General features: G+C 39.1%; 1 protein-coding gene across 1 annotated transcript; it reads right to left on the bottom strand.

Moving 5' to 3' along the window:
- Window positions 1-159: 159 nt before the first annotated feature.
- On the bottom strand, window positions 160-5,452 carry c1qtnf13 (C1q and TNF related 13). Its single transcript, XM_047350199.1, has 2 exons — window positions 5,369-5,452; window positions 160-1,547 (listed from the first exon to the last, which is right to left on the bottom strand). Exons 1-2 carry the CDS (start codon window positions 5,397-5,399, stop codon window positions 490-492), a joined length of 1,089 nt encoding a protein of 362 aa, XP_047206155.1. The 5' UTR covers window positions 5,400-5,452; the 3' UTR covers window positions 160-489.
- Window positions 5,453-12,133: the final 6,681 nt, after the last annotated feature.

Genomic DNA, 12,133 nt, shown 5'->3' on the forward strand with positions numbered 1-12,133 from the left:
CTATATGCAAAATGCTGAGAAATTTGAAGTAAAAACAAATATAAATACATTTGCAAGGCAATGAATTTCAAAATGTAACCTTTTTTTATTCTAAAGAGGTTTATTTAGCATTTACTTATACAAAAAAACACTGAAAGACACCACAATATTGCCATGATGTGTTTTTTAATAAGCAGTTTTATTAAAATATATATCATTTACATTCTTATTCTGACCAAACAACAATCGGTTTCACATTAATAAAAAGCACCGTTTTATAACTTCTAATGCAAAGAACTGGAAAACATATATTGAAAGAAAGATTTTATTTTAGCAACAGTTTAGGGAAAATTGCACTTTTGAGTTACAGAAGCTGCTGGGCAGTGTCCATAATTTTATCTCATAGCACCATCTGGTGGAATAATCCAACAGAAAATACAAGATTAAAAATTACTTAGTTTACCTACAGAACAAGCTATTTACGAGAGACAGCATTAAAGACAGAGTTGTTTAAAGGGGGGGTCTGTTTGGGGTTGTTTCTGCAGTGGGATAGACCAGGAAGCCAGAGAAGGTGGTGTACCTTCCATGGTTGCTGTAAACAGCGTAGCGCTGGTCCTGCTGGCTGTACAGCCACACCAGTTCCCCCCTGTCGAGTTGCAGCATTAAGCTCTGACTCTGCATCTCTCTCCTCTTCGACATGTCCTCGTCGAACACCATGGCCTGCACCTGCCCGCTTCCAGTCATCAGCTTCACAGAGATGGCCTTTTTAGGGTGTTTCCCCACTGTGAAAGCAAAGAAGTACACCCCAGGGAAGTGGCAGGTGAAAAGGCCCGAGGTTTTGTTAAAGTGCCCACCTATGTTGACAAATTCCACGTCAAAGTTCAGGGGAGGCTGGATCTGGTGCCTGCTGCGTTTACCCACAAGCGTGGATGTCCGAGCCACTGAGAAGGCCGACTGCGGCTGCTCCATACCCTGACCTCTGCTTTGGGAGTGAGCCTGAGGTGGGCAGACGGGGTAGGACAGAGCTGGTGGCAAGAGGTGGTTGCCTTCGTAACTGGCTGGCTGAAGCTTTGGGTATACCAGATAACCAGAAAAGGTGATGTAAGGGCCAGCATTGCTGTACACAGCATACCGGGGATTCTGCTGCAAAAGCAGCCACACTGTGTCCATCTCCTTCAAACTTATCATCACACTCTGGCTTTGGACTTTCCTGCCTTTTCTGTGGTAGTCATCAAAAGCAATTGCTTGCACCTCTTCTGAATTCTTCACCAGGATGACAGAAAGCAGTTTCTTAGGGAACTTCCCCACAGAAAAGGAGAAATAATAAGCCCCAGGGATGCGGCAGCGGAAGTAGCCGGTGTCTGGATTAAAGTCTCTTCCGATGTTGACCAAGAGCTTGTTGAAAGTCAGTGCTTTCTGCTTGCCTCCCACCACACTGTTGGTCTGAGCGGCAGAGAAAGCGGAACCAAGGCCCGTCGCCACAGCAGGCCCGTAAAGGGACGAAGCTCCTCCAGAGTACAGGATAACAATGACGAAACATGCCAAGTGTGAGCGTGACCTCCAGGAAGCTAAACAAACAATAGAAACAGAAGATGTACAGTAAAATTACACATTGGGGTCACAAGGATGTCTGAGATCAACATCCAGATTGTCCCCAAATAAGAGACTCACCCGAAGGAGGGAGAAGATATCTTATAGAGAGAAAGACTGATCAAGGGAAAGCATCTTTATCTTTGTCTTCAGAGCAGTCCAAAATGTGGCCTGGGGGCTGTTTGTGGCCCTCAGCTGTGACCACAAATTAAAAATAGTTCAAATTTGGCCTGCCAGCACAGGCAGGTAGACAGATAAAAACTTTTTCAAAATGTTTTCTTTTATTTATTTATTTCCAATGATGAAAGACCATTCAAAAAAGAAAGTGATTTAAACCCTAAAGATCTTAGGCACAACAGAGTTCGTTCTTTTATTAAACAGTGTTTTTTGCTTTCCAGAGGCTTTCCCTTTTCTCAAAGTTGGCTAACTAAAACAAGCATGTGTCCTTGCTGGGAAGAGAAAAAAACATTTTTCTAGAGAAAGAACACTGAAACAAATTAACCCAAAATATTAGGTAATATGTCTGCCATTCTGTTAATAGATCAGACACGTGAGATCCTTCAAATGATTTGCAGATCCCTTGTATACACAAATCAGACTGCTTTGTCTGATTTAAATATTTTGTATTTAGTTTATTGTTGAGCAGTTAAAACTACATTTTTTACAATGAAAATTTGCATTCTTGGCCAAGAATACTTTCAACCTGACATGGCAAAATGTTTGGACACCTTCAGAGGAAGAAACATATAAAAACTGTAGCATGAGAAGTCACAGCTTCTCTTAATAATTTAAAGTTTACTTGATAAATAGTTCTTTTGGCGCCCCATGTCGCTCCATACATAAAGGCTATTAGTCCTTCTTTTAGGTTACATCAGTGAGGGGTTCAACTCCTGACCTCCGGACCCTAGCTATCTGTCTTCCCCTACTTCTATTGATGCCTGTTTCCTGTCTGAAAACTGTGAATAAAGTTCACTAATGCCACAAAATCATAAAATAGGGCTCCTAAACTCAAAGGATGAGCCAGCCTTGTGTATACACATAGCAGAGAACTTCATTAACAACTTTACAGTCAATCCCTCCCTCCCCCATGTTCCTTGTCATTTCATTTAGGTCATGGCTAAAATATGTCACAGAGAAACTGCTACAAGAAGCGGTTCTCATTATTCTTTTAAGTAAATATGCACATATGTGATTAAATCTTCTCATATTAGTTATGGAAAAAGTTGCTGGTTCTGCAGCAGATGTCAGTACAAATAATTTTTATATTCTTGTGAGACAAAAACAAAAATATGGTGTCTCACCTTTTAACAAATAAATCTACTATTATGTATTTTATTTTCAATAAAATATTCTCAGTTTAATAACAACAAAATGTACTATATGGTATGTAGTTGTTCCAAAATGGTACACTTTAATACATCTACTGATCCAATATACTTATTGCATTGTGTATAGTATTGTGATGATTAGCCTGACTGCAAAAATAACTGTAAAAATTTTGATTTGTACAGGTGTAACTCATCTGTTTACATGAAACTAAACATTACAGTTCATTTTGTGTTTTTGGTCCTGAAACCTATATATTTTAAACTGAGAAAGATGTTTCTTTTAATTTAATTTTCTTCTTTTCCTTCTTTCTTTTTCTTCTTTTTTTTTCTTCTTCTTCCTCTATTTTTAATACAGATTCATAATAATTAACAGTGATGCCCACCATGAAATACTAAAACACTGTGAACTAGACACAATAGTTCACATGCTTAAAAATATGCATCTGCGGAGGTATTTGTACGTGTCTCCCAGAAAATGCTCAGTTTTTTGGGGGTTGGAAAGCCATTTCCCTTAGCCTCACTCCACAACCCTTGAGGGGCAAAGGGTGAAACTGAATTAAGCCCTAAACTGGATCTGTTGCCACTTGAAGGTGTGACCCTAACAGAAAGTTGACGCATCTCCCATGTTAGGTCTGGTCTTTGCTGGATTCTTTCTTATTTCCTGATGACATGGACACAAAATTTGTGCAAAAGCTGCCAAATTCCAAAGAAAATCCTCAGAAAGCATGACAACCACTTTAAAAGATTACAAGAAAGTCTGACCCCTAGGAGTTTAAAATAAAAAATTAGAAGTGATTTAAAACTTTTTTCATAGTACTGTAGTTTAGTCCATTGGATTTCAGTAACAGGGACAGCCGATGAGGCTTCAGAAGCTTCATACCCGGTTTATTTATTTTTCCAATCCTTTGTTTTCCGTTCTTATTTTATTCTTCCTTTGTCCTCCACTTGTCCATTTTTGTTCTTTTTTAAACCAAATTGCACACTGCTGTCATGATTAGGAACTGTACAGAAGCCCCAAAAAAAGAAAAGTTCAAAAGACCTTTAGAAAACCTGGAAATCTACTGATCAAGGCCACTTTGAAAGATTACAAGAAAGTCTATCCGCCTGTGAATAAGGCAAAATTAGTGATGATTAAACGTTTTTCACACTACATTAAATCTTGTTTGTTCTGTACAAAAAAGGGGATTTTTTTAGAACCTTTCCCATGTCTGGTTGTACTGTGAGCTGTTACACTTTTATATTTGTTAAATCCATCGAACTCTGAAGTTAGATGTTATGATGTGAAATGTTAGATTTTTACGATTCTGAGTGTGAAACAACAGCAGAACAGAAAAGTCTGCAAGAGACATTTTCCCCAACACTCCTGTTGCTAATAAAATGCCAAGTTTGGTTTCTGCAAACCGTATCAATCACAAACAACTCAAATGACTACCTGTAAGAAAGTGAGAGACTCTTCCTGGAATGGGTTTTGTCCATCACCCTATACACTTACTATCATTTCCTGTTTTTGAATTAAAAGATGAGGAAGTCTGGCCACTCTGTTGACATAAAATCAGATCGCTTAGTGTGAGCAGCAGCGCCTGTACTGTGACTGATGTTTCTGTTTTCCTTGTGCACTGAGAAAAAAAAGCATGCATTAGTTACTGGTTCATCTAATCCTGTGTGTGCTGAACAATGGAGAATTTCAAAGGCTTTACAAAGTTCAGACAGAAATGACAAAAAAACAGCAAGAACAACAGTTATTACTTTGATGTGTGAGCAAGCGGAAGAATACAAATTTTTACTTTAGGCTCTGAGTGGAAAATAAAAGTTTTAACATTTTGGACTGGATGAAACTTTTTCTGAATTTTTATCCACTGTTTAACTTCACTGTGGAGGAGTCTTTTTAGCTATTTCCATATTAAGAGGTCGCCACACCAAGTCAAGAGAACTTGCACAAAGACTTGGCAGAATTTTACGCCTGATGCTCTATCTGACAACACCTGGAATCGAACCCAGGTCCCTCGTATCAAAAACACAGAAAGTTTGCATATTTTGGGTTAAGACTAAATGGGTGAATTACTGAAAGCTTATATGAGTGTTTTAGTGAAGGGCACCAAACCCAAAACAGAATCAAGATCAGACAATACCAAAACTAAGCCCGGTCTCAAAATTAGCTCAAATATGCATTTTGCTTTGCAATATGCATTTTCACTGACTAATAATACTGTACTGGAAAATCTATGGCATATTTGCAAAAAACACCATAGCCTAGCAAAAGTCCACATTTTAACATTTTTGGGTAATCTACAGAGACATGTGGTCCTTATATTCACAAACATTTATCAACACAATAATGTAAAATAACATAACATAATATATAATTCATATAATTTTACTCATTTTTGTTTTTCCCATAATTCTAATCCAAAATAACAAATAATTAATAAGCGTATCACCAGCTGAAGATTGAACCAAAGCAATAAACCCACCTGCAGAGGTGAGTTGGCATAGTTGTTGCATGCTGGACTTATTCTTAGTCAGATCTATTAAAGTTACTGTGCGTTTGCTGTTCTGTTAATGTAACTGAGACCCAGTGAAACGAAGATTTTGTTCAGGCAGAAACGTTGGAAGGAGGAGCTCCAATCCTCCATCTGAGCTATAGCCCCTAAGTGGTCTGTTAAAGGAAACGCAGCTAAGCTCTGCAGCAGATTTGTTTCCTTACAGAATTGTTAAATCTAACTCATCATTTTGGTTTTGTCTGCCACATGTAGAGCTGCTATAAGACTCCAACTCTTGTGACGTCTAGAACAAAAGATTGCTATGATGTTCAATTGGGAAATAAAGGAAAATGTCAATATTTCAGAGAATATGGGTAAAGTTCTGTTGCTTCAATGCAAAAAATGCTGTTTAGATGTAAGGTAAGGTAAGGTAAGTTTATTTATGTAGCGCTTTTCAGCAACGAGACACTCAAAGCGCTGTACATACAATTACAATACAATCACAATGGTTTCTAGCTGTATTAACTGAAGCTGTGTGCTAACTTTTAAACGCTCTTTCTTTGGTCGAAAGATTATTACTTCAGTTTTGTTTTGATTCAGCTGAAGAAAATTTAGGCCCATCCATGCATTGATTTCTTCTAAGCATTTACCCAGCGCTTGAATGGGTTCATGGTCACCTGGTGACATCGTAACGTATAGCTGTGTGTCGTCTGCATAGTTATGATAACTTACGATGTTGTTTATTAAAATCTGAGTTAGGGGGAGGATATAGATATTGAATAGAAGGGGCCCTAAGATGGACCCTTGGGGAACGCCACATGTGATTTTTGTGCTGTCTGATGTAAAGTTACCTACTGACACAAAAAAGTCCCTGTCCTTCAAGTAGGATTTAAACCAGTTGAGTGCTGTACCAGAAAGGCCGACCCAGTTTTCCAGGCGCTCTAATAAAATGGAGTGATCAACAGTGTCGAATGCTGCACTAAGGTCCAATAATACCAGCACTGTGGTTCTTCCACAGTCTGCATTTATACGGATGTCATTGAACACCTTGACAAGAGCAGTCTCTGTACTGAGGTGAGCAGGAAGCCTGACTGGAAGACATCAAACCAGTTGGTCATTGTTAGGAAGTTCTTTAATTGTTGAGCTTTTTCAATAATCTTACTGATGAAGGGGAGGTTTGATATAGGCCTGTAGTTCTGTAGTAGCAGCTTGTCCAAGTTGGTCTTTTTCAATAGAGGTTTGATAATTGCTGTTTATAGGGCCTGGGGGAAAACACCTGACAAAAGGGGCGTGTTTATTATTTGGGTTAAATCAGATGTTATGACAGGCAAAGCTTTCTTAAGGAAAGCTGTGGGTAAAAGATTGAGACAGCAGGAAGAAGATCTTAGTTGTTGTAAGATTTCTTCTAAGTTTTTGTAGTTTATTTGGTGAAAATGGGAGATTTTGTCAAAATCAGTTCTAGTTGGAGACAACATTGGTACTGGAGTTGATGTGGATCTGCTAACTGCCTCTCTGATCTTTTGGGTTTTTTCAGTGAAGAATTTAGCAAATTCATTGCAGGCCCTGGTAGAGTGGAGTTCAGATGCTACATTTACAGGAGCGTTTGTTAACCTGTCGACCGTGGCAAATAATGCACGAGCATTGTTAATGTTTTTGCTGATGATCTCAGAAAAGAAAGATTCCCTTGCATTTTTCAACTGTAGGTTATATCTGTATAGTCTCTCTTTATAGATAATATAGTGAATCTGGAGTCCAGTCTTTCGCCACCTGCGTGATAAACTCTGGACATGCCCATTAAACAGCACGACAAGAATAGATCCCTTAAAAACTGGTCTTCCATGTTGCTATCCGAGAATATATTAAACATCGCTGCATAGTTAATACTGAAATAGATTCCATACTTACCGAGCTGAGTTGCACCTCGAACTTGCTTCGCTGGGGATGTGAAGGAGTCAGATACCGTTGGGCGGGATTTTTTTTAACTTTCTCGTTTTAGGAGAGCGATATTGCGAGAAACCTTGTATTAACATGACTGATTCACTTTATCCCAAGATGAATTGAACATGTTAAAACACTAAACTATGTATATTATATAGTATACACACAATGAAATTACATTTTCTTTCACTACATGAAACAATCTTGTTAAAGTTAATAAAGACGTTTACATAGATTCAACAGATGCCAGTTTCCTTTTTTCAGAGCAGAAACGACTTTCACTTTAATTGGAGCAATTGAATCAATGATGTCCGAGATTTTAGAATTAAAGTTTTCTACCAGCTCATCTACAGTGTTACAGGGCAAAGTGGAGGTAGAAGAGTAAATCTGGTTAAAGGTTTCAGCAGCACCGTCCTTAAAGATGCGTTTTCTTATCATGTCTCTTTGGCAAACTGAGTCATTGCAGATGAAGCTTTCAAAAATAACAGAAAAGTGGTCAGATAGGGCAACATCAGTCATAGACACCTAGGAAATGTTTAGACCCTTAGTGATGATCAAGTCCAAAATATGTCCCTGTTTGTGCGTTTGCTATTTAACATGTTGAGTCAAACCAAAATTTCTAAGAGTGTCACATAGATCTATTGTACTTCAGACCGGGCTCTTTACCTGGAGAGCCAAATATTCAAAAGAGTCAAATTTGCCCAGTAATACTTTTTTACACTCTAATAAATCTTTAAACAAAGTAGCCACCTCTCCACCTTGTCTTTACTGTCTGCTCTCACAAAGAAAATTGTAGTTCGGAGGCGTCGTCTCTATCAGAATGGGAGCTTCATTAAATTCATGTAACCTTGTTTCTGTTAAAAACATAACATCAAGATCGTGGTCAGTAATGAAGTCATTGATTAAAAATGATTTTCCTGACAGAGATCTAATGTTCAATAAAGCCAGTTTATATGACTTAGTTGCTGATATTAACTCTGTGTCTGGTTGTACCTGACACTTTATGGCTTTCGTTGATTGTTTATTACTGTCTCTTATCCTTTTGGCTTTGTTCTTTCTGTCACGTATAAGCACAGAGATTTTATAACTATCTCCTTTTAGGGGCCCAAGGTTTTCCTGGACATGCTCATTTCTGATAGAGTTACCACTGGGGCCCAGACTGCATCACAGAGAAGTGATGTGAAGGTCCTGATTAAGAGGAGATAGATTAGGAGGTGGTGGGGCTCTGCGGCATTTGGAAGATGTTGGTTTAGTAGCAGGGCCTCGGCCACGGGGGGCGTTGAATGGAGAAGGTGTCAGAGCCATTTGGGTCCCAATTTTAAGAGCTCCTTTCATGTTATCAGAATCCAGTAAAGCAAAAAGCGGGCTCAGTGGAGATGGGAGAGTTCTGTGCGGTCTGGGTCGGGGTATGGGGTGAGCGGGGTTTACCGGGGGTGTCGGTCTGGGTATGGGTTTTGGGGGAGGGGGGTATAATGGGGTGGGTCCACTTCTCCAGTGGATTTCGACGGGGAGACCTTTTGTGATGACCTCTCTTTCTCAGCCAAATGGCTGGTTGTTTCTTCTGGAGCTGTTGGAGGCAGCGTTATCATTGTTGTTGATATTCCATGTTCTCTGCTGAAGGTCGAAGCTGCTGGCAGATTATTTACTGAATAAAAGAGATTAGATGTGAGACGTCTGGCTCCTGGCTTGTTCAAACAGAAACCATCTTGCTTGAAGAGTTGTCTTCTTTCCCAAAAAATATTGAAGTTGTCGATGAAGTTCACAGGTGTGGTGGCACATGTTTTTTTCAACCACTTATTAATCATCAGAAGTCTGGAAAAAACCTCATCTCCACAGAAAATCGGTGCAAAGGGTCCACTGAGAAACACCTTGATATTGAGACCTCCAACAATATTCAGAAGACGAGAGAAATCCTCCTTCAGTCCTTCTGATTTTTTCTTAGCCACGTCATCCATGGCTCCACAGTGTAATAAGGTTTTCTAGAGACAGGCGCTTTTCTGTGATTGCAAGAATATTCTCTGAGATATCAGAGACCACGTTACTGGTACCAATCATAACTTCTGTGTTTTTCTTGTTGCAGACGTTTTTAATCCCATCCACAGCTGTGTTGCCCACTATTAGGGTTCTTGGTCTGGTGGGGTACTTTTTTTCTGGCAATTTAGGAGAAGACTGTTTAGAATGAAGGTTGTTCTTAAACCTTTTATTGTTCTCAGAAGATGGATCGTTTGCCTGGTTGTCATTCTGTAGTGGAGCAAATCTGTTTTAGAGGGGAATTCCATTATTTCCAGCTGTCTCACTCCTATCAGTTGTTGTGACAGCAGCTCGTTGTCGAAGTCTCCTTTTCCCAGGGGAAACGGGGGCATTTCTCTGTAATTCTGGCCATTCTAATTTATTTAATTGCTGAGATCTTCCAGTCCACCTTGATTTTTTGGGCATGCCCCTAAAACATGCCAGGGGGGTCTGCCGGTAGGTTTATTCTCAGTGTTCTGATTGCCAGCTGAGTTGTTGAGCTGGCTGTCACTGTTTGGGATCACAGGCAGAGTTGAATCATCGTTGTACCCCATATTCACCTCCACATTCACTTCTAGTCGATGGATTTTCATCTCCAAAACAGCCAATTTCTGTAAAAGTTTGTCGAAGTCCTCTGTGGTGAAGGGAGGCATTTTGTGCTGATTAGCTGGCGTCAACTTGTCCTGCTTTCAAGTTCGATTATAAAAACATCAAAATCCTTTAAAAAAAAAAAAAAATAATAATAATAATCCTTGGGAGTCGCTGGTAAGACGTTGTTTTAGTCCAATATTTCCGTAATTTTGGCTAAGAGATAAAAAGTTAGGAGTAAAAGAATGCAAGCAAGCAGGGAGCTTAGGAGAAAAGCGTCTGAGCAGGCAGAGAGGCGGAAGTGGATGTGATACAATCATATAATCTGTTTTTGCCTTTTTGTCCCACTTAAATTTTTCAGATTATCCATATAATTTTAAAATCAGACAAAAATAATTTGAGTAAATACAAAATGCTGTTTTTAAATTAGGTTTCATTTAAGTCTGGACTTTGACTAGGCCACTCCAATATCTTCATTTAGTTTGTTTTTTCAGCCGTTCCGAGGCGGACTAGCAGGTGTCTTTTGGATCATTGTCCTGCTGTTTAACCAAAGAACACCTGAGCTCCATAAAGTTTAACTTTTGTCGTGTTAGTCCACAGAAAGGTTTCCCAAAAGTCTCTGAGATCATCAAGATGTTTTGGGAGTTGGGTCTTTGTGTTCTTTTTGTTTTTTTTTATTTTGGGCTCTTTTGCAACTTTCTGAATGTGTTGTGATGCTCCCTTATAGTAATTTTGGTAGGCTGGTCACTCCTGGGAATGTTCATCACTGTTCAATGTTTTCTTCATTTGTGAATAATGGCTCTCAATGTGGTTTACTGGAGGCCCAAGCCTTAGAAAACACTTTGTAACAGTTTAAGACTGATAGATGTCAGTGACTTTGTTTCTTCATCTTGTCATTTCCACAGAGCTGCGTGCGTATTGGTTTGTATTTATGTGTGTCTCTCCTCGCCTCCTCTCATTGCAGAATGTGACTGGCAGGTGTGTCCTCACAGCTGCAGCTCATCAGGACAAATCAGGGGGAGCATAACGTGGAACAGATTTCCATGAGGCAGTTGCCATATTGTTTTGCTCTCATGCGTGATAAAAAAGCCAACTTTCTTCTGTGATTTAATCTTCCTTGAGTTCAGACACTTACCTTTGCTGTCTTCCTTTCCACAGGAACTTGTTCCCACACGTATTCTCATTTCCTGCGTTCCAGTGCTATGCTTCCTTGTCCCTAGTGATTGCTGGAGAAATCCTCTGAATATTTCCACCGCAAATCTCCTCCGCCCAATATCAGCCCCTAAAACTTATTGTTGCCTCCAAGATTCCTCTGTTCTTCAGACTCAAAATCCGAAAGAGAACAACAAAGAAAACCATTACCAAGCTGCCATTCACCACCACCTGCCAACCTTAGACTCTGTGGGTATTGTCATTTCCCTTGGACCACCTCGAACAGTAAGAATTCACCTCTGAAAATATTTTAAAATGTTTCCACATTTTAAGCCTGAGGCATTATTTCTCCTCCTCAGTGCCAACCAGAAATCTCACTGTAAACCCAGAAGAACCTACTTGTACATTTGTTTCATTAAACTTTTCAAACTTTCCACCTGTGTCCATAATTGTTGCCAGCACAAGAGTCTTATTTCTGGCTAACATAAAACGTTCTTTAATTCCTATAGATCGAGGCATTATCTGTTACTTTTAGAAATCTTTTAGCCTACTTCATGTTGTCATAAAGGCTCTACTAAAGTGGTTTCTTGCTTCTACAGATCTGACAGTAATCAGACCCGGATGATCCTGGAGAAATTCAACTCATTTTTCCAAACAACGTAGTTAATCATAGTTAATTTGTAACCTACTAAAGAGCAGTGATTAATTTTTCACATAGGGCCAGAATGGTTTGGGGAGCTTTCACTGTGAAAACTGTGTTGTATTTACCCAGATTTTATTTGGGTTGGGGGTAAACATTTTTTTTACAGATCTGTTCTCTTTCTCTCTTTATGACATAAAATGGGTTCAGGAAATGTTAATAATGTGTTCTCTACTTAAAAGCCAATTTTACTGTGATGTGATGCAGGTGTCGTTCAAATCCTATTAAACACAATCAGGAGAAAAGGAAAATATTCATGGCTACTTTTTAGATACTTCTTTATAATTGTATAGCTTGTAATGGTAAGGATTTGCATTTTTTATTTACATTTTCTATAAGTTCACTTGCTACGTTCCCTGTATTGACAC

This window comes from Girardinichthys multiradiatus, chromosome 2, assembly GCF_021462225.1.
Source record: "Girardinichthys multiradiatus isolate DD_20200921_A chromosome 2, DD_fGirMul_XY1, whole genome shotgun sequence".
NCBI lineage: Eukaryota > Metazoa > Chordata > Actinopteri > Cyprinodontiformes > Goodeidae > Girardinichthys > Girardinichthys multiradiatus.

Bases quoted from the DNA above. Each gene is read 5' to 3' on its own strand.
- c1qtnf13 (XM_047350199.1), bottom strand. From the start codon at position 5,399: ATGCAACAACTATGCCAACTCACCTCTGCAG. The intron at 1,548-5,368 runs GTGGGTTTATTG...TTGTTTGTTTAG, and splicing joins ATGCCAACTCACCTCTGCAG to CTTCCTGGAGGTCACGCTCA.